The sequence below is a fragment of the Gastrolobium bilobum genome, unplaced genomic scaffold (genome assembly GCF_033153095.1).
Source record: "Gastrolobium bilobum isolate Gb01-03AN ecotype WA unplaced genomic scaffold, APGP_CSIRO_Gbil_v1 utg15403, whole genome shotgun sequence".
Classification (NCBI taxonomy): domain Eukaryota; kingdom Viridiplantae; phylum Streptophyta; class Magnoliopsida; order Fabales; family Fabaceae; genus Gastrolobium; species Gastrolobium bilobum.
Window position 1 is genome coordinate 217536 of NW_026898870.1, and position 21295 is coordinate 238830.

Here is a 21295-nt window from a genome sequence, read left to right on the forward strand (position 1 = left end):
TTTATCAGGATTAGGCAATTCTGAAAACGACAGGCACTATGAAATATAGATCATACTTTCAAAGAGGCGGCGTAAAACCGCGTAAGAAAGGTCAAAAGCAAAACGACGGTGTGCATCAAACATTACACGACACGAGAATTGGATTATACACTCCTTTATTAGTAGTCACCAAATAAATACAAAAAAGGAGAACAGCTGTTATCAACATTGGGAGTTTCTTCTACTCTGTAGCAGTTTTACCTTACCTTTTGAATCAAATGCTGAACAAAACAATATGCATCTTTAGACGTAAGATGGTGCGACATCTTTACCAAAAGATATTTGACAGCGTGTAATTTATTTCCCATATCTTAATGACATGTGCCATCACGCATGCATTTGTATATTTCTTTCTAAATGAAACATAAATATACAAAAATTATAAATGTGTTATAAATAATATTGATGTTGAGGTTTATAATCTCAAAAAATTAATATTAATTTGCATAATTTTTAAGGATCCATGAGAATTAATCTTATAATTTTTATGGGTTAATTTTGCATACTTAAGAGAATTAAATTTTATTATTTATTTCATTATAATCATCAGTTGTTACTACCTTATAACTGGGACATACAACATATGTAATACAATTGAAATATTACTCTCCTCTTGTCCTATTTTTTTTATCTTATATCTACTATATTTCTTCTACATATACTTTATTCTTACAACAAAATGATATTTGTAACAATTAATCGTCTTATATATATGTATATATATATATATATATATATATTAGTAATTGTTCAGTTTTAATTTTCTTATTAAAAAAATTAATTATCTTTATATAGCTTTTATTTGAGTTTTATTCACAAATGTTACTGAATGTTTGTTTTCTAATAAGTATGTTAAATAGGGTGTAAATGGGATAAGTTAAACTTTGGTCTAGAGACCGGGTTTATAAAAACTACTTTGAATCTGATTTGGCCTGTAAACTTAATGTTGGTTAAGTTATAAAAAAAAGAAAAAGAAACTCACGTTATATCTATCAATCTATTTAAACTTATCATGCCTTCAAAATTTATTAAAAATTATAAAAAAATAATTTGGTATCTCTTGAATAAATCTTAGAAATTAACAAATCACTTCCAAAAAGTTGTCTTGCAGTTGAATTGCAGAACTAAGATTTTCTTCTAACAATTCATCTCTATAATTGAAATATTGGGAAGAATGGTTAATCAAAATTATCAAGAAGCGGAGAACGGATGATGATCTTACAATATATAATAACCTTAATTTTCATTTATTATGAATCATGAGTTACTTCACCTTGTACGATAGTTCAAGTTCAACACATATATCAACTGGATTTAATATCTCTGTGTGTAAATTTAGAATGGAATTATCCATTTCATTAATTTTATAGGAGAATAATCCGTTTATAATTTTTTTTTTACAAATTACACTAAATATGACTGGTCATACACTCTTAATTAAAATATGACCGGTCATACTTAGTGTAGTTTGTAAACAAAAATTTTGTAAACATAATATTTTTCAATTTTATAAGATAACATACATTGATTAATAATCAAAGTTGATATCTTAATTAATATATCTTCGAACTTAATAAAAAAAATTGCAACATGCAATTAGGAGAAAAAGCCATTACTCAATACATGACACTCCCTTAGTCGTGCTCGAGTTTATCATTACAAAACTTTTCAAATTCGTATTGCTTTCCTCTTTCAGTACTAATGCACTACATCGGCATCCACTAAATCTTCCCCACTACTTAAATTCTAAGTCACCCTGTGTTTTCAATGATGATGGTTGCGCCACTTTATATATATATATATATATATACATATATATATATATTTATAAGTTTAAAAAGACTTTTATAATAAAAAAGAGGCGGGGTTGAGTGGCTGTTATTGATACGATCATTATTTTTACAATTTACTACTTCCTGCGCCATATTTGGTTGTTGTTTGACTTTTTGGTGCTAACCCTAAGTATTGGGGAATGAGGTAATCAAAAGCAGTGTTATTAAGCTCTGGTAGGGATATTCATATTAGATCAATAGGTCAATAATTCAATCAATTAAATTAAATTTATGTAAAAATATTTAATAAACATATAAATAGAAATAAAATATCAACTAAAGTATTACGATTTAGTGGTTAGCATATCACAATTTTAAAGAATCGGTCAGATTGGCCTCTCTCCGGTTTTAATAACATAGGTCAAAAGCCAATGTATGTGCGTGTGTGTGTGTTTTTTTTTTTTTTTTCTAAATCTAAATTTTCACTATTAAAGTTTTTAGAAATAACCTATTTTTACCCTGTATGATCTAAGGTACACAGCTTAAGGAGTAATACTCACAAATGCATTATACACATATCATATCACATTTGTATAATGTTTACTATTTAATTACAGTTAATTTTTTTACCAAAAAAATTTTTAACGTTACTTTTATTTTTTAATACCTTCATATTTCAATTATGTCACCTTACAGAAATTGTAAACGATGTATGCGCGACATTATTTCCTATTGAACTATACGTCCATTCTTGGGCAGACCGTGCCCCCACTAATTTCCCGAACTGTATATATGTTTTATATATTTTATTTTTTGGTGATAAAATTGTATATACTTTTATTTCTTACTGTTATCATACTAAATTATCCCATTTTATATTGCACTATTGCCTTTTTTAAGGCCCGTTTATATATATATATATATATATATATATATATATATATATATATTTTGTTGAGTCTTTAGAGGGGCTATCAAAGCCCAATCGAACAAGTAATGAAAAACCAGGTCCAACCCATCTTTATGGATCATTAAACGGCATTAAGTTCCTTTCACCTTTTTTTTTTTGGTTTTTTGTTTTTACATCCCTTTTGATTTTTGATGAATTGTATCTTTCAACTGTAACCTCGCTCAAATCTTAGACCGTGTTCGCAGCATAATATTATTTAGTATATCAATAAAAAAAAGTAGTAGAGGATGAATAATTTATTAAAGAGAAGTAAAGAACATAAGAGAAGATGAAGAAGCAAAAAGAGCCAGAGTTTCCGGACACAAGGATCATGAAGTGTAGTGCGTGTCAAAGTAAAAGTAATTTACTACCTCCTCTTGTATAAATTCATTTCGGACAAAAAATTGCATTGGATTCTTTCTTTTTTTTCGTTTTTTTCCCTCCTCTTGCTCTGTCTCATGTTTCTTGTCCTAGATACCCTGTCTACACATGCGATATTCTTTATTGTTGGCCTTCAATTATATATCATTTGAAGCTTGACATTAATAACCGAGGGAAAAAAAATATTGTTCTATTTGTGAAAAGAAGTGTATAAATAATCTGATAGTTGTTTCTGTTCGACTTAAGAATTGTCACAAGTTGAAAATTGGAGTTATGATCAAAGCATTTTTTTTTTTTTTTTTTTTTTTGTAAATTATGATCAAAGCATTTATTATTTTAACTTCCCATCTTCTATTCTGTTTTATAGTTTGAGTTTGTTTTAGGAGAACACAAGTCTCATGTTGTAAGAAATGTCACATACACAAAATATATGGACCCCATTTTAAAAATAAATAAATAAATAAATATTGACATAAATATTGATATATAAGTAGAAGCGATATGTTATTTCATGTAATATCAGAAAAACATACTCCTTTGTTTTAAACTTTTATCTAAGGGTTCTCAACGCCACGAGTATCATCCACACTAGTATGATTAATGATGCCTTGGTTCTAGACTTTGAGCAGTACACAAAGAGTAAAAATAGAGACATATTATTAGCGGTGTAAATAGGTTAGGCTAGGCTTTAACATAAATAGGTTAAGTCTATGCAAAAAAAATTGGATCGGGTCTGGCCTGTGTAGGCTCCAAATTACAAGTCTGACCTGACCTATATTTAAAAAATAAAAACCTTGAGCCTAGCCTTAATAACCTGTTTAAGCCTATTAAACATTTAACAATTAAAAGAATAATTAAAAAAAATATTATTTTATAATTCAAATTTATTAAAATAATAATTTTATGTATTTTATTTAAAATACATAATATGATATAGGTCGGCCTGTAGGCTTATAGGTCCGATATGTACAAAAAAGTCTATGACCTATTTTCTAAATAGGTTTTTTTTTAAAGTCTAGGTATGTTCTATTTTACTATTTGTAACAAGCTAAGCCTGACCTATTATAGGCTAGGCCGTAGGCCGGCCTAACCCATTTATATCCCTGCATATTACAAACCCCTTACCCTTTTAAAAAAAAAATAAAAATCTTAATCCCCATCTCTGGATTGAATTATAAATTTGTAACAAAAATAAAAAAATAAATTAAAAATACGCGTGCTTAGGTTTAACAAGAAGAATAAGTTTTTTTTTTTATTTTTATAAAAAAAAAAACTCTCTTAAAAATATAAATTATGTCATTTAAGACCCAAACACAGATGAATTAGGTTCTTGAATGCCATAGCAACAAAAATAATGGGAATGAGACACATAGCAGTTTTTGCAAGCAGCTGTCAAGACCAGAGCATTCTTCATGGTTGGATGTATGCTGTTGTTAATTTGACCATACCAAGTTGTCCCTCCCCCCCCCCCCCCCCCCCCCCCCCCCCCCCCCCCCCCCCCCCCCACCCCACACACAAAAAAAAAACCCTTTCTCTCTCTGCAGTTAGTGCGTTATGAGCCTCTCAAGTGGTTAATGTAAGGACACCGGAGTCTAATCCATTTGATATTTTTTTTTATCAACATCCTTCCAACCAAATCGTGGATAACCTTAAAAGAATGACAAAAACAGACGTGAGAGTGTGTAGTCAATAATAATAATAAAAAGAAAAATATAAATATTGTGTGGTAAGAATGAAATTTTTATTATGCGATCCCGTTTTTAATTATATATTATGAGAAGTATATAATTATTTTTTTTTTTTAATAAAACATCTGACCGAACCTATTAAAAAACATAAGGAAAGAAGACTAATGGTCTTTCTAACCTCTCATTATTACACAATCATCTTCTTGCCTTTAGCCTTGCATACATGTCTACACGTGAGATGTTGGGGAAAAGTTTATGTGCAGAATCAGCATATTTAATTAGGTGAATCAAAAATATTTTATATATATATATTTTAAATATTCCAATCTATTCATCGCTTCGCGACTAATCTGATTTGGGACGAATTTTGAAATTAAGATTTTAAACTCTTCTTAAAAATAATATTGAAGAAAAATATTATATTTATCAGTCTAATAAACCTCACATAAAGTTTTTAAAATTCGGTGGACACTATAAATCTTACTCATTAAATTCATAAATTTACTATATACATTATTGAAGTAAGATATTCTTACTACCAATATACTATTATTATAATCACCTTTAAATCCTATTTTTTAGCCACACTTTTTGAAAAATTTCTAAAAAAAAAGAATTTTTTTTTTAATATACTCTCAAAATACATAATTATATCATAATAATAATAAATTGGTAGTAAAAATATTTATTCTTTAATTATAAAAATATCCTACCTCATCGTGATTTACCTAAAGTTTTCTAAGGTGAGGGGCCATTTGCGCCCACCTCACGGATCTCTCCTTTTCTTTATTTACAACAACTGGGGTTGGAGAAATCTTATAGAATCACCCGTATAGCGTTAGGCAAGTCCAACAAAACGGGACCCACGATCTACTTTTACATTGTTTTGATTAAATAACTTTTAGCTACTAAAAAGTTTTATCCAACTTCAAAGATCATGTCTCAATTCTCAAATACCGAGCCTTTTGAATCCTTAACTTAACGCTAAAAAGGAAGAGGATCTTGTTCGAGTGTTTTACTTTTGATAACAAGGAGCGGGAGAATAACCCACTAACTTCACTTTTCTGACAAAACAGCTTAGAAAAGCATATAAGACAAAAAGGTTAAGTCAAAGTGTAAGGAGGGAAAGATTTTCCAAAACAGTGTTAAGCATTAACAGTGTATATTGTAGGGTAGAATTGATTATGGTGAGAAGAGATAAGAGTGTATGAACAGGGAAGTAAAGAAGGTCCAGTACAACTGCATCTGCAAGGCTCAGGGGTTCCTTGGAGTAGCATTAAAGACACTGTTCCAGATCTTCCACACACATCACCAGCACCACCCAAATGACAATTCTTTTTTTCTTTTCTTTTCTTTTTTTCCCTTAAAAATCAATGCAACAAAATGGAAAGAAGCGTTTATAAGAGGAAAGCTGCATTGATGTCTTGATGACTTTTTAGTTGGAAAAACATGGGTGGTTGTTCTGAGCTTCTTCCCATGATCATCATCATTACCCTCTTGATGTTCTTATCATCACAAGGAACTCACATTCTGAGCTTCCACGTTCCTGGCCTTAAGGAGATTCATTTCATGGAGGGGAATGAACAAGAAAATGAAAACCAGATTAAGAAAATCTCAGGACTTGATGAGAATGAAGAGAAGCAAGCTTTGATAGTGGAAAAGTTTAGATCTTTGCTTGGACTCAAGAGTTTCCACACCAAAGTTCCACCATCCAATGGAGATTCTGAGTTTCTCTCCCCATCACCTTCTCCATCACCCAACATTGAAGCTGATTCTCCAGCTCCTTCTCCAGTACTGCACGTGCATCCTCATTCCCATCATCCACGACATCACTCTCATTTGAACCCTCCACTTAACAAAACACACCGTGAAGATGAAGGCAAATCTAAAAGAATACTAGTAGCTGTTCTTGTATCTGTAGGAATTGCTACATTATTTGGTGCTTGTGTGTTAATCTTGGTCTGGAGGAAATTCACAAACCACAAAAAGAAACCCAAAAAGACAATGCCACTCTGTAGCAAGGACGAAGGAACTAGAGGTACTTATCAAAGTTCATCAAACAAGGTGAGTTTAAACTCAGGGGGGTTAGATCTGTTTTATCTTAATGCTTTAGGCGATGATATAGAGCAACACCCTTGCACCTTGAAAAAGACTAGTAAGAATGGTTCAGAATATGAGAATGTTAGCAGTTCTTCCACTAAGGAAATTGTATCTGTTCATGAAGATGTGGAATCAGTAAAAAGTGAACCTGAATCTGATGGAGGTAACTCTTCTTCTAGGGATAAAATTATCCCTGAAGATTGCCATTCATCAGATAATGAAAGCTTTCATTCCATCATTGATTCACAATCAAATACCAGACTTTCAAATGCTTCAGCTGAAAGCCTGAGTGACACAATTTCTTTGTCCACTCAAAATTCAAGTTTATTAGCTAACAAAATTCCTAGTTCTCCTCAAATCTCAAAAATACAATCTCAAAAATCACCATATAGTCCAAAACATGAAGAGCAAGAGATTGAGACATCTATCTCCACTTCCCCTCCACCTCCTCCACCACCTCCTCCCCTGCCAATGCCATTGTTTTCTTTGCATTCTCTTACTTCTTCATCTAGAGTTTCCTCTCACTCTCCACTTTCATTGACATCTCATAATTTATCATCTCCTAGAAATTCAGACACTTTCTCAGGATCAAATCAAAGCCCAGAAAAAGAATCGCTTTCTCCACCTCCACCATCTAACCCTACAAAATCTCCTCCAAGCATTCCCCCACCACCATGCCCACCTCCATTTCTAAAAGCCAATATCAACAATGCCAAAACCCCACCTCCTCCACCATCTCTAATCCCTCAATTTACCACACTAGGTAAAGATGGTGCACCTCTGCCAAAACTTAAACCACTTCACTGGGACAAAGTAAGAGCTGCACCAAATCGCACAATGGTTTGGGATAAGCTACGATCAAGCTCATTCGAGTAAGTTCAAACCTCATTAGTATTAGCAATATTTTTTTCACTTTCTTTTTTATATTTTTTTCTATCCCAGTTTAAGCACATTATGAATTTTGATCAGGTTGGATGAGGAAATGATCGAGTCACTTTTTGGCTACAATTTACAAAATTCAATTAAGAATGACGAGACAAAGAACAAAACCCCGTCTCCAAGCAAGCATGTACTTGACCCAAAACGGTTGCAGAACATTACAATACTCTCAAAAGCTCTGAATGCGACAGCTGAGCATGTATGCGAAGCCCTAATACAAGGTAAAAGCTCTTCAATTGTGAACATTTGTTGAGAAAAAAAAAAGTCCTCTCTTCCAAACTTTATCATATATACAAGGTGGAAATAATACAAAATGATAACTGTCCTATACTCATGAGACAAAGTATCTAATCACTCAAAAGTAATAATGTAACAATCATTTCTGCTTTGACTTTTGACTAAGTAAAATTGCACACCGACTTTTACTTATAGCGTGAGAGGATGCATGTGCATTTATACCATATGCTGAAGACAATTGAATGATCAAATTAATGTTGTCAAGGGTCTTATTAAATAGTTTTGAAAACCAGGGAAGGGCTTGTCTTTGCAACAACTAGAGGCATTAGCGAAGATGATACCCACCAAGGAAGAAGAAGCTAAGCTTTTCAATTATAAAGGCAACATTAATGAATTGGGGTCCGCAGAAAAGTTTGTGAGGGCAATGCTTGGCGTGCCATTTGCCTTTGAACGAGTAGAAGGCATGCTTTATAGAGAGACTTTTGATGATGAAGTTGTTCACCTCAGGAACTCATTTTCAATGCTTGAGGTTGCCACCAAACCAAAACCTTTTTAAACCTTTGAAAATAATGATAATAATTGATTTTTTTTTTTGTTGAATTCTCTCACATTGTCTTATGGCCCCACCAGGAAGCATGCAAGGAACTAAGATCAAGCAGGCTCTTCTCGAAATTACTAGAAACAGTGTTAAAAACAGGAAACCGTATGAATGTTGGAACAATCAGAGGAGGTGCTAGAGCATTCAAACTCGATGCCCTTCTCAAACTTGCAGATGTCAAGGGAACTGATGGGAAAACTACCTTACTACATTTTGTTGTTCAAGAGATTGTTCGTTCAGAAGGGATCAAAGTTTCAGATAGCATTATGGGGAAAATAAGCCAGAAAAGTAAGAACAGAACGGAGGAAGAGAAGGAAGAAGATTATAGAAGGATGGGACTAGAACTAGTTTCTGGTCTTAGCACTGAATTATACAATGTAAAGAAGACAGCTACAATTGACTTGGATGTTCTTGCAAACTCTGTGTCAAACCTTTCAGATGGAATGGCTAAGCTACAACATCTAGTAGACAAGGAGTTGCATAAGGATGAAAGATGCATGAACTTTGTAAACTCGATCAAGTGCTTCCTAAACTATGCAGATAGAAACCTGAAGGAGTTGCAAGGGGATGAAGATAGTGTTCTAGCACGTGTGAAAGAGATTACAGAATATTTTCATGGGGATGTGAGCAAAGAAGATGCTAACCCACTTAGAATATTTGTTATAGTGAGAGATTTTCTGGGCATGTTAGATAATGTGTGTAAAGAGCTTAGAAGGTCTAAAGCTACCCGCAGCCCAAACCCTCTTGCTCCTTTCAGATAGATTAGACTTAAGACTAAGACTATCTTGTGTGTTCATAGAAATTGAATTTTTCAAACAGCTTTGAGTGTAACTTTATTTCGATTTTTATTGAGTTTTGGAATCTTTTGAACTTTCTTCCCTAATCACATGGAATTTTGATTAGGACTTTTCTCCTTGTTCTCAAGGAGTGATTAAGACCTTTTTGAGTGTTAGTGGACCACTCTTTTTTTTTTTTTTTTTTTTGATAACAAGTGGACCACTCTTTAAAGCTTTGAAAAATTGTTATCCTATTTTTTTTTTTTGCTACAAAATATGTTGTACACATTTCTTTTATGAATAAATAAAAAATTTCGATCATATTTTTTTTTTTGAGTAAACACCCTTTTTAGTCCTCTGTCAATATCTATGAAGTCCTTTTTAGTCCCTGACAATAAAAAAGGATCAAATTGGTTCCTGAAATTACAAAAAAGGGCCATGTTAGTCCTTATGTCAACTCCCAAATATGTAGAGTGGCCCTTTTCTTGTACTTTCAGGGACCAATTCGGTCCTTTTTTTATTGCCAGGGACTGAAAAGGACTTCGTAGATATTGTCAGAGACTAAAAAGGGTGTTTACTCTTTTTTTTTTGTCATTTGTGAAAATATAAAAATATTCTGTAGTAAGAATACAAATAACTGGAACACTAACCTTTTCTTTTTCTTTATTTCACTTGGTTATGTAAATAACAATGGATTTGTTTACAATTAAGTTATTTGAATCAATCAATATAATATAACAAGGGTTGTGTGATTTGTAAGTATTGTTATCCTTTTTGTGACGTTAAAATTGGATAATATCTCTTTTTCCCGAAACTTTTTTCTTCGAGTTATCATGTTAGATGTAAGAATTTTTTTATTTATACACCGATTCATATTATTCCATTAATCCGTTTCAAGTTCTGCACAACCTATTACAGGAACCAATCTTTCACTATTATTGTATTTTTTTTTGACAAAATTATTTCTCTTGTATCAAGAGATAAAATTATTTTCAGCAACTCAAAATAATATCATTTTAAGATTTAGAAAAAGAAAGATAGGATAATTTGAAAATTTTACTTATTTTTCATATTATAAATTTTATAAAAATATTTTATATTTTTTTCTCAAATCCCAAAATAATGTCATTTTTAACTTATAGGCCGTTAATTTTATGTACAGGAGAAAAGTTAATATCTATTTTTCTTCTCCATTTTATGGGTTCACACCTTCAATTGTATAATTTTTATAATTCATGCATTATCTAGGTTATGCTAGGTAAGACTTCAACTTAAATAGGTCAGGTCAGTGTAAAATAATTTAGGTTTGACCTGATTTGTTAGTCTTGCGTAGGTCCAAATTATAAGTCTGTTCTGACTTATATTTCAAAACAAAATCTTTGACTTAGCCTGTTTAAGCTTATTAAATATTCAATAATTAAAAAAAGTAATTATATTAATATTTTATTATTATTCAAAATCATTAAAATAATATAATATAGGCCGACCACTAGCTTATAGGTCCGGTATGAAAAAGAGAGCCACCTGTTTTCTAAATAATTTTTTTTTAAGGCTGAATTTATTCTATTTAATTATATGTAATAGACAAGTCGAATCTGACGTGATATTAGTCGGGCCTTAAGCCCCAAGCGGGTCCATTTACACTTCTAATAGGTCAGACGGCGTCGTTTATAGGTGGCTTTTTCCTGAACTGTTAAATTGACAAAAAACTTATATTGTTTTCCCTCCTCAAGAAAATTTGGCGGGATTGATTCTGACCCTCTCTCTCATAATTCTATTCCAGTTTTGATTTTTTTCCCCCTCATTCCCCAAAACAAAAGGGTATCTTTCTTATTTCCAATTCATGATATCGGCATTGTACTAAGTCTCTGGGATTTTTTGTTTGACCTAGGAGCGCAATGGATGATGCCAACAGCAACAACAACATATCTTCCGACCAAGTCATTGCAGAAATGGTCGAAAGGGGTTTCGAGTATTCCAATATTCTGGAAGCCATAAAAGTAAAGGGTCCATCTATTACCAGCGCTGAGGAGCATATCTTGAATAGAACTAGCTCTGAAGCAGAAACATCCACTACCCACATTTCCAAAATTCTTGCACATAATGGGAAGCCTCTCAAAAAACGAGCTTTGCCCTTGTCCCGTCAAGTTCGAAAATCGAAGAGACTCAAGCATTTCCAATCCACTGATAAAATCACAATGAACAAAGATTTGGATATTGAATCTGATTGGGAGCAAAGAGCTAGCAACCTCTTGCAAAAGCATTTTGGTTTTTCATCCTTGAAAAATTTCCAGAAGGAAGCTCTTGCTGCTTGGGTTGCTCATAGAGACTGTCTTGTTCTGGCTGCAACAGGATCTGGTTTTGTTCTTTATCTTCTAACTGTTTGTGCCTTCCGTGTGTAGCTATTGTGTTTTTATTCATAATTACGTTTTGGCAGGGAAATCTCTGTGCTTTCAGATTCCTGCTTTATTAACTGGGAAAGTGGTGGTAGTGATTTCTCCCTTAATAAGCCTGATGAATGACCAATGCTTAAAGCTAGCAAGACATGGAGTCAGTGCTTGCTTTCTTGGGTCTGGGCAACTTGACGATACTGTTGAACTGAAAGCAATGAGAGGCATGTATAGTGTAATATATGTTTGCCCAGAGACAGTCCTAAGGTTTGGTTAGGGGGCCTTGAAGCTCATTGTGTTTCTTAGAAGTTTTCATCATTTTTGTTCTTCTCATGTAGTCATGTTTTTGTAACCTTAATATGATCCTATGTAGATTGATTGAACCACTGCAGAAGCTTGCAGAAAGTCGTGGCATTGCTTTATTCGCAATTGATGAGGCACATTGTGTTTCCAAATGGGGTCATGATTTCCGTCCAAACTACAGGTCTGTTTTATTCCTTTTATTTACTCATTGTTTATGGCTATTGGAAATGAACTGGATCAGTTAGTGTATGATCTTGACTTTTGGTTTGTTTATTTAAGAAATGAAGATCATTGTTGGTTGATTTGATTGATTATCGCTCATATTTCTTTTAGACTTTGTTTTGTGCGTACCACAATTTCTCAAATGACTTTATTCTACTATTATAAGTATGACCTGCTTTTAAATTTCTTCTCTTGTTTCAGCCGACTGTCTGTCCTGAGGGAAAATTTCAGTACTAGCAAGCTAAAATCCCTGAAATTTGATATACCTCTGATGGCCTTGACAGCTACAGCTACAAACACAGTTCGAGAAGACATTTTAAAATCACTATGCATGTCAAAAGAAACAAATGTTGTTCTTACATCATTTTTTCGATCTAATTTACGCTTCATGGTTAGTTTGTTGATTATAACTCATACTTATCTCTGACCATTCCTTCTTCTTGTTACTCAAGATTCATTTTGGCTTCGTACAGGTAAAGCATAGTGGAACATCACCGGCTTCTTATGAGAAAGATTTTCATGAATTGATTAAAGTATACGGTAGAAAGAAAAATATTGATGGAAATGATTTTATAAATGCAGTTGCCTGTGATGAATTTTGTGTACAACCTCCTGCCCAGGAATGGGTATTATCCGAGACAATTGATCTACCTAAGAAACCAGAAGGGACACTCAAAATGCTTAAAGAGCCTTTGGAACAAGGACCAACAATTATATATGTACCCACCAGAAACGAAACGCTGATAATTGCAAAGTATCTAAGCAAGTTTGGTGTAAAGGCTGCTGCTTATAATGCAGGGGTAAGGGTTATAAATAATACTCAATCTTCTTAAATTAGATGGACATTTAAATTTGAAATGGATTAAATTTTATCAGGTTGATCATGTCAATTGACAAGAGAATTTATCAATTCTAAGACCCCATGAAGTACTAGCTAGCAGAAGAATCTAAATTTTACTTGTTATTTTTCTTTCTGTTTTACTTTATATTCGGGCATGCTCTACTGTGGATTTCATTGAACCAAGCTCGATAGTTACTTTTGCATTATTATCTAAGAAATGTTTGCTGCACATTCCCCTTTCACCATTTGAATTATGCTGATTGTTGGGTTTTAAACTAATTTATGAGCTCAATTTCTTTCTCCAGCTGCCCCAATTGGATCTAAGAAGAATTCATAAAGAGTTTCATGAAAATACTTTAGAGGTACGGATCTGGAGCCCAAGCAGAATATCATAGACGTCTCAGTTCGATATTTTCCAACGCGACTATTTTTTTTTTTTTTTCGTTTCAATGAGGGACTGATATTTTATATTTGAATTGAGGTGGCCAGTTATCATTTATGGTATGTCATCATTTAATAATGAAATTTTATGTGCTAGATAGATTCAGCCATAAAGTTATACGTATTATTCATTGTGATGGGCTTGAAAGTGGTGAGTAAGTTAGTTAGGAAATTGTTCCAGAATATTATTAGGGGAGGGGATAAAAGGAGGGGGAATTTGTGAAGAGGGGTTACGAAGGAATTCAATATTGGTTTAGTGGGGAATTTGGGATCTCTTAGAGCCTAGGTTTGTTGGTACTAAGGGTGAGACTGGGAAGTCCTTTTACTTGTATTTTTCTCTGTTATTTCTACTGTTGTTCACAGGATATCACTCCTGTTGGTGAGTATTCCTGTAGTTTGCATCTTTTCCTTGTCTTGGAACAATCTCGTAGGAGTTTATCTCCAATCTTTCATATCTATATAATACTGGTACCATCACATTGCACCTTTTTATATCTGTGGTGTGCTTTTCGCATAACTGTTATTATGAATATCCAGGATAACCTGCATGGAACTCTAATCATTAAAAAAGAACTGAGTAATTCTCATTTCTGAGCGGGCGCGCCCCAACAAAAAAAAAAACATGTTTGTTTAGTTATTTTTCCAACTTTGGGTGTTTGAAACCTTACCCAACCTGTTATACATCTAATCATGGCTTTATCTTTGTAATTGTTGTCATTACTGCTTAATTTCTTATATTATCTACCCCGAAATAAAAAATTGAGTCAAATTTCTTAAAGGTTGGTGATTTTAACACATGGCTCTGAATTGTTTTTTATCCTTGTTTATTCCTATGTTACCTATGAGTTTAGTACATAGTTTCAACTATTTCCTTCGTTCGAGAGCTATAAAAAAGTTTGTCTGATAACTTGTATATTCGTGTTTTATCATTTTTCAGGTAGTTGTTGCAACAATAGCATTTGGAATGGGAATTGACAAATCGAATGTCAGAAGAATCATTCACTATGGTTGGCCACAGGTCTGTTTTTCAAACACATTTTTCCTGACATAGTTAATTAGAATTGAAGCATCAGTATTTTCTTGTGCATTCCATATTCGATTCTTTCACTCCCTGAATTGTCAATTCTTTTGGAGATATCTCAAATAATCAAATATGTAATTTGATCAGAGTTTGGAAGCCTACTACCAAGAAGCTGGTCGGGCTGGTCGAGATGGGAAACTAGCAGATTGCAGTAAGTTTAATTACACCCAAACCACAATATAATTTTTATTTTTTACCTTGTGATGCATTTTTCCTTTGTTCTTCTTTCAGTTTTCTGTTGGATTTTAAACTCATGTTACCCCGTTGATGCACATTAGTAGGTTTCTTGTTTAATTCTTTTGCACCGTTTATATGTTATATTTGCCTCCTTTTCATAATCAGTTCTGTATGCAAACCTAGCGAGCATACCATTTCTTTTGCCAAGTCGTAGAAGTGAAGATCAGACAAAACAAGCATATATCATGTTGTCTGATTGTTTCAGGTTTGCTTCGGTGAATAAATCTTTATTTGTCTTTTTTTAGTACAGAATTCTAATGCATATTTGCAGATATGGAATGAATACTTCATGTTGTCGAGCAAAGACCCTTGTGGAGTACTTTGGAGAGGATTTCAGTAATCAGAAATGTCTCTTGTATGTAAAGTTTGGTTTCAATTCCTTTGCTGTTTTATTATATTTTAGCATCAATTGAAGTGAATTTTTTTTACTAAATTAGGATAAGCTTGAGATCTTGTATGTCTTTCTATTTCAACCAATAGCTGGTATTGAGTTACCTTGTTTATTGCATGAGCATATTCGCTTCCTTTTGTAATCAAGGGATTATCCTGTGGCTGTAATTTCTGGTGGTATGTTAATTTTTTTGAGTAATTAATTAATGCATGTTAGCCATCATTTTGTCACTTTTTGATGAACCTCCTTTCATGCAGATGTGATGTGTGCATTAATGGACCACCTGAAAGGCAGAATCTGAAAGAGGAGGCCTGTAATTTACTGCAAACTATAGGTGCCCATAATGTACGTCGAATAGTTTCAATATATACCAAATTCACTTGCAAATAATTCTGTCTTACATGCGATTTTATATCAAAATATTGGTGAGAGAGGTTATACTTACAAATCACAGCTTCTTTTCTTTTACAATCTCTTATAACCACTTTTATGATTGTTGGATTAAAATCAAATGAACGGCTTTCATTTAATGTCATATTGTAATTGTCGATTTGTTTTTATCCAACAACCATAAAAGTGGTTGTAAGGGAAAAAAATATTGTAAGTATAACCTCTCTCAATATTGACTCTTGGATGTTTGCAGCATGTTTTTCAAACATATGTACCTCATCCTCCACCATGGGTATTTTGTGCGTCTATTTGTCTGGGTTAAGATTCAATAGGATAAATTGGTTAAAAGAATGCTTTATTTTTGGAGTTTCTGGATCTACTTCAGCTGTAGAGCTCAGGTTCTGTGGAACCTTGACCTTTGGCTCCAAAGCTTGATAATATGAAATTGTCATGGTCTACAGATTGGTGTAGTTTTTATATTCCATAAGAGGAAAAAAGCTAATGCAACGTGGATGCTAATTTTTCAGGCATGTAGGTTTTCCATGGATTGCTCATCTGTTGATGATATACATTTCAACTCCAAAGATGGAAGACTAAGAGAAAGGCCAGGTCTTAAGATGTTAGTTGGAAAGATACGGGATCAGGTGAACATAATTGTCATCTCGCACTGTGTTTTATGTTGGATGTTCTGTTTTGTTAATTCATGTAACAAAAGTTTTAATTGTTTTCATATGATGGGCATATGCAGTTTGAAAAGTTTTTAACCACTGATATATTATGGTGGAGAGGTCTTGCTCGAATTTTGGAAGTTAAAGGATACATCAGGGAGGGAGATGACAAGGTATAATAACTACTTGCTTAAACGAGAAATAACCTATGGTTCTATATTTATATTACAAAAGCCTGTTCATAAATTTTACGGTTGAAAGTGTTGGATTTGTTGCCTCTGAAAATTAAGAAACGATATGCATACACTTGAGCAGTGTGATCCTACAAGGAGGTAATTTAACATATTGATCTAAACCACACCGCATTGAAAACTCTTTTTAAGGTGTTTTGAATTTATGGACTGATCAGAAAGATATTTCAGTATTCAAGTGGAAGTGTGCCACTTGTATGTTTCTAAAACATTCTCCAAAGTCCTAAGCTCCAAGCAAAAGTATGGTGTGCCTGTCTTACCGTGCATGTGCTATCTTATCTGCATGTATGCAGTCTAATGCCGTGAGTGTGCTTTGGTAATTTGACTGCAATTTGATCTCAAGCTTTACTATACAATTGCAGACCCATGTTCAGATAAAATACCCGGAGCCAACAGAATTGGGATTGAAATTTGTGAAGTCCATGAGGGAGCAAGCTTTCTATGTTTACCCTGAGGCAGATATGTTGCTTGCAAGTAAAACTAGCAAATCTATGTTCTCAGAATGGGGAGATGGTTTGGCTGATCCTGAGATCCGTCGCCAGCGCCCGGAAAGAATGCAAGTCAATAGAAAGCCAAGGATGCTGCAAAGCCCCAAAAAGCAACAAAAGAGAAAAGCTAAGAAAGTGCAACCTGATTTGACGACTCCTCGAGGTAGATTGGCTGCAAAACTCTCAAAATATAAGTGATATGTAAAGGTCATCTTATCTAGTTATTAAAAGATGCGATTTACTCATTGGCACCTAGAAGTGAATTCATCCATCATCATCCATGAAGATGTGCAGTTAGATGAGCATTTATCTTTTGCAGGGCAACCAGTTGACATAGTAGATAGACAAGTAAAGCGATTGCGTTCTAAGGATATGGTTTCAGTGAAGGTTGTTTGGCGAGGACCGTCAGAGACAACTTGGGAGCCTGAAGATACAATGCGTGAGAAGTACCCTGACTTGTTTCATACACAAGGTTAGTAAAAGACTATATTCGAGGACAAATATTTATTTAAGGCGGTGACAATGAAACGCACCGTTTATTTTTAAAATGGGGACAAATTGGTCATTAAAAAAATAACCTATGTATTAAAAATTAAAAGGGGTCATGGAAGAACCCCATTTTTCTTCTCCTCTTACCCTATTCAACATTCTTTCTTCTTCTCCATACTTGCTTCTTCTCCCACACACAAAGAAAAATTTCGAGCATCCTTTTGAGAATTTGATAGATCTTTAAACTCCTACCTATTCCTTTCTCTTGGAGGTAGATTCTTTGGGGCGATTGTCAGGCGGGTTCAGGGGTAAGTTCGTGGCGGGAAATCACCGTCAATGGGCTAAGCTAGACAAATACATCATATCAAGTGGATCCGACATCACGTCTCAACCTAAAATCTCAAGGCATTGTGTTTATGAGCCCTTCCACTTATATACTTTTCACTTAACCCATTATCAACCAATGTGGGACTCATCAACTTCAATATCTCAACAATCTCTCCCTCAAGTGTGAAACCCAACATTGATATGCTCCTCCTCAACCGAGTACCTAGGCCCAAGGTACTCCATCTGCCTCCTAGCCAAACACCTGACTAACTCGAGCACAACTCGGCTCTGATACCAGTGTCAGGCGGGTCCAGGGAAAGCCTGTGGCGGGAGACCACCACCAATGGGCTAAGCTAAACCAGTCATATCAAGTGAGTCCGACACCACATCTCAATCCAAAACCTTAAGACATTGGGTTTATGGGTCCTTCCACTTATATACTTTTCACTTAACCCATTACCAACCAATGTGGGACTCATCATACTTGAATATCTCAACAATCTCCCTCTCAAGTGTGAAACCCAACATTGATATGCTCCCTCTCAACCGAGTACCTAGGCCCAAAGTACTCCATCCACCTCCTAGCCAAACACCTGGCTAGCTTGAGCACAACCCGACTCTGATACCACTGTCAGGAGGGTCCAGGGAAAGCCTGTGGCGGGAGACTACCACCAATGGGCTAAGCTAAACTAGCTATATCAAGTGAGTCCCACACCACATCTCAACCCAAAACCTTATCCCTTAAGGTTTTGGGTTGAGATGTGGTGTCGGACCCACTTGGTGTATTTGATCCACTTAGCTCATTGGTGGTGGCCTCCCGCCACGGGCTTCCCCTGAACCCACTTGAGAGTGACCTTTAGAGTTGAGAAAGGTGCTTGAAGGAGAAAGGGAGCAACCCATATCTCAAGATTTGATTTTTCTGACTCTTTCAGATAAATCCATTATCTAAAGCTTTGAAAAAATCTATAAATTTGTATGAGTTTGCTTAATGTAGTTGTATTCTTGAGCTTTGAGACTAAATTTAGGGTTTTTATCTATCTCTTTATTATCTATTGTTATTTTACTCTTAAATAATTTGTAAGACATTGTTAAAATATTTGTGATGCTCATATTTGGCTAAAACATAGTTACTTACCCAGAATATAAAAGTACTTTAGTTGGTTCCTTAGAGCCATGAGTATCTTTCAAGTTTTATTGTATTATTATTGTTTAATATCAAATGCATAGAGATAAAAGTGTTGTTAATGTTGATTAAATGTGTGGGGAAACAAATATTTTAAAATCTGAATTGTGCATTTTGAAATACCAAATATGGATTTTTATACAATGGCATTATATTTTTGATTTTTGACATTTGTAATTATTTTATAAATTTTGGATATGAATTTTATTAGGAAGTATTTAATTCAAAATGTTGAGATTTCAGAATTTGTATTTATCATTGGAAATGAATTTATCTGAGGTGAAGGGTGCTTTGTTAAAATATTTTTTAAATATTTTTTTTTGGGATCCATGTTAGAATCCCATAGTCATTAGCAAGGGTAACAATCTAGGTGCACCTAATTGTATATAGATATTTATTCCGAGAGAAGAGAGCTATCCATTAGATAAAGCTGCCTCGAGAGAGGCCGTCTTTTAGAGGAGAGGGCTATCAACGAGATGAAGCCGCCCTGATGGTATGATTTGATAAAGGAAATAGCTGCTTGTTATACGGAGTCAGCCTAAGGAAAAGGTCACCCTTAAAAGGAGAGGACTATCAACGAGGTGGAGCTGCCATTGCTTGATTCTGTCATGTGTGATTCTCATTATATTGAACTTATGATTTATTACATCGTTCTAAATTTTCTTGATTTTTTATTCACATATCTACGTTGTTGATTTTGTTTATATTATTTTCTTTCATTGTTTGAATATGTTTATGGCTAAGCTGTTAAAAAGGATAAAACAATCGTGCATATTTTGTTTTTCCTTTCTATTCATTGTAATTATTGTGCCCTCATTGAGTTTGTGTGACTCTTATTTTTATTTTTCATGCAGATCACCAGGTAGCTGAGTAGCAAGCTGCTAGAAGTTGTAGATCTTTTCATAGCATATTTTTATATCCCTCGTTTTTGGATTGGATGTCTTTGCTTTGTCTATTTTGGAACTCCGAGCATTCTGCAGCTATTAGGAATCTATTAGCTACATTTTTTAGAATTCGTTAGGTTATAAATTCTAGATTATATATTTTGTTATTATTTATTGTTCGGTGGTAATAATTACATTGTATATGAGGTGTAAAGAGCTTAGAATATTTGTTTTAGTGAGAGATTTTATGGGCATGTTAGAAAATGTGTATAAAGAGCTAAGGTAACCGAAACCCTCTTGCTCCTTTCCGATAAAGAGCTTAAAATGTGTATTAAGAATAAGGCATGTTTGGTGCATAGTATAGTATAAGGTTTGATAGTGTAAGATCTGATAGTATAAGGTTTGATTGTAGAAGATCTGATTGAATTGTAATACTATCTAGAGTTTGGCACGGTATTGTATAAAATAATATATTGTATAAGATAATATCATTTATTATTTGATAATGCACTTTATAATACTAGATATGATAAAAATAAATATTTTTAATAAAAATATCCTTTAATAAAGAATTTATATAATTCTTCAAAAAATATCATATGATATTAATTTTTATAAAAATTTATTGATCAATATGTCTAAAATATAAACTAATTTTTATAAATATAAAAATATTCAATATTATAAAAATTAATTTTTATTTTAATAGATTAATATTAAAATAATATTAATTTTTGAGAATTACATTGGTCAACGATGTTAATACATTAATCTCTTATCAGGCTTTATCCTTCACCTTTAGCTGCATTAAGTTATACATCGTTTTGATGTATTAAGAGATTATGCTGTATAAGTTTATACTATACGATGGTCACACCAAACAACTAAAAATGTCATAACGTATAGTATAAGCTTATACTATTATGCCTTATATGTCACACCAAACAGGCCCTAAAACTATCTCGTGTGTTTGTAGAAATTAAAATTTTCAAACAGTTTGAGTGTAACTTTACGATTACAACTTCTTAAAGAATAATTTTAATGCAAAATTTTAAGGTATTGGATGAAATTTTTTTTAATAGTTTATATTATTTTTTAACATATCTTAGACAAAAGTTCTTTAGGCTTGAAATATGATTATTGTACATGTTTAATTTTTTTTTGTTTTCTTTGTGCTTATTTTAAATCCACAAGTTGGGGGCAAAAGATTGAACTTATGATCTTATGGTC

General features: G+C 33.3%; 2 protein-coding genes across 2 annotated transcripts; both read left to right on the plus strand.

The window, feature by feature from the left end:
- Positions 1 to 6278: 6278 nt before the first annotated feature.
- On the plus strand, positions 6279 to 9464 carry LOC133284936 (formin-like protein 11). The gene is made up of 4 exons (XM_061482073.1): positions 6279 to 7801; positions 7899 to 8089; positions 8399 to 8634; positions 8736 to 9464. Exons 1-4 carry the CDS (start codon positions 6279 to 6281, stop codon positions 9462 to 9464), a joined length of 2679 nt encoding a protein of 892 aa, XP_061338057.1.
- A 1913-nt stretch (positions 9465 to 11377) lies between these two features.
- On the plus strand, positions 11378 to 17538 carry LOC133284907 (ATP-dependent DNA helicase Q-like SIM). The gene is made up of 14 exons (XM_061482043.1): positions 11378 to 11837; positions 11917 to 12136; positions 12243 to 12353; positions 12596 to 12785; positions 12868 to 13194; positions 13541 to 13597; positions 14614 to 14694; positions 14845 to 14908; positions 15100 to 15199; positions 15266 to 15349; positions 15643 to 15730; positions 16303 to 16419; positions 16524 to 16616; positions 17057 to 17538. The coding sequence occupies exons 1-14, from the start codon at positions 11378 to 11380 to the stop codon at positions 17378 to 17380; spliced, it is 2316 nt and encodes a 771-aa protein (XP_061338027.1). The 3' UTR covers positions 17381 to 17538.
- The last annotated feature ends 3757 nt before the right edge of the window (positions 17539 to 21295 follow it).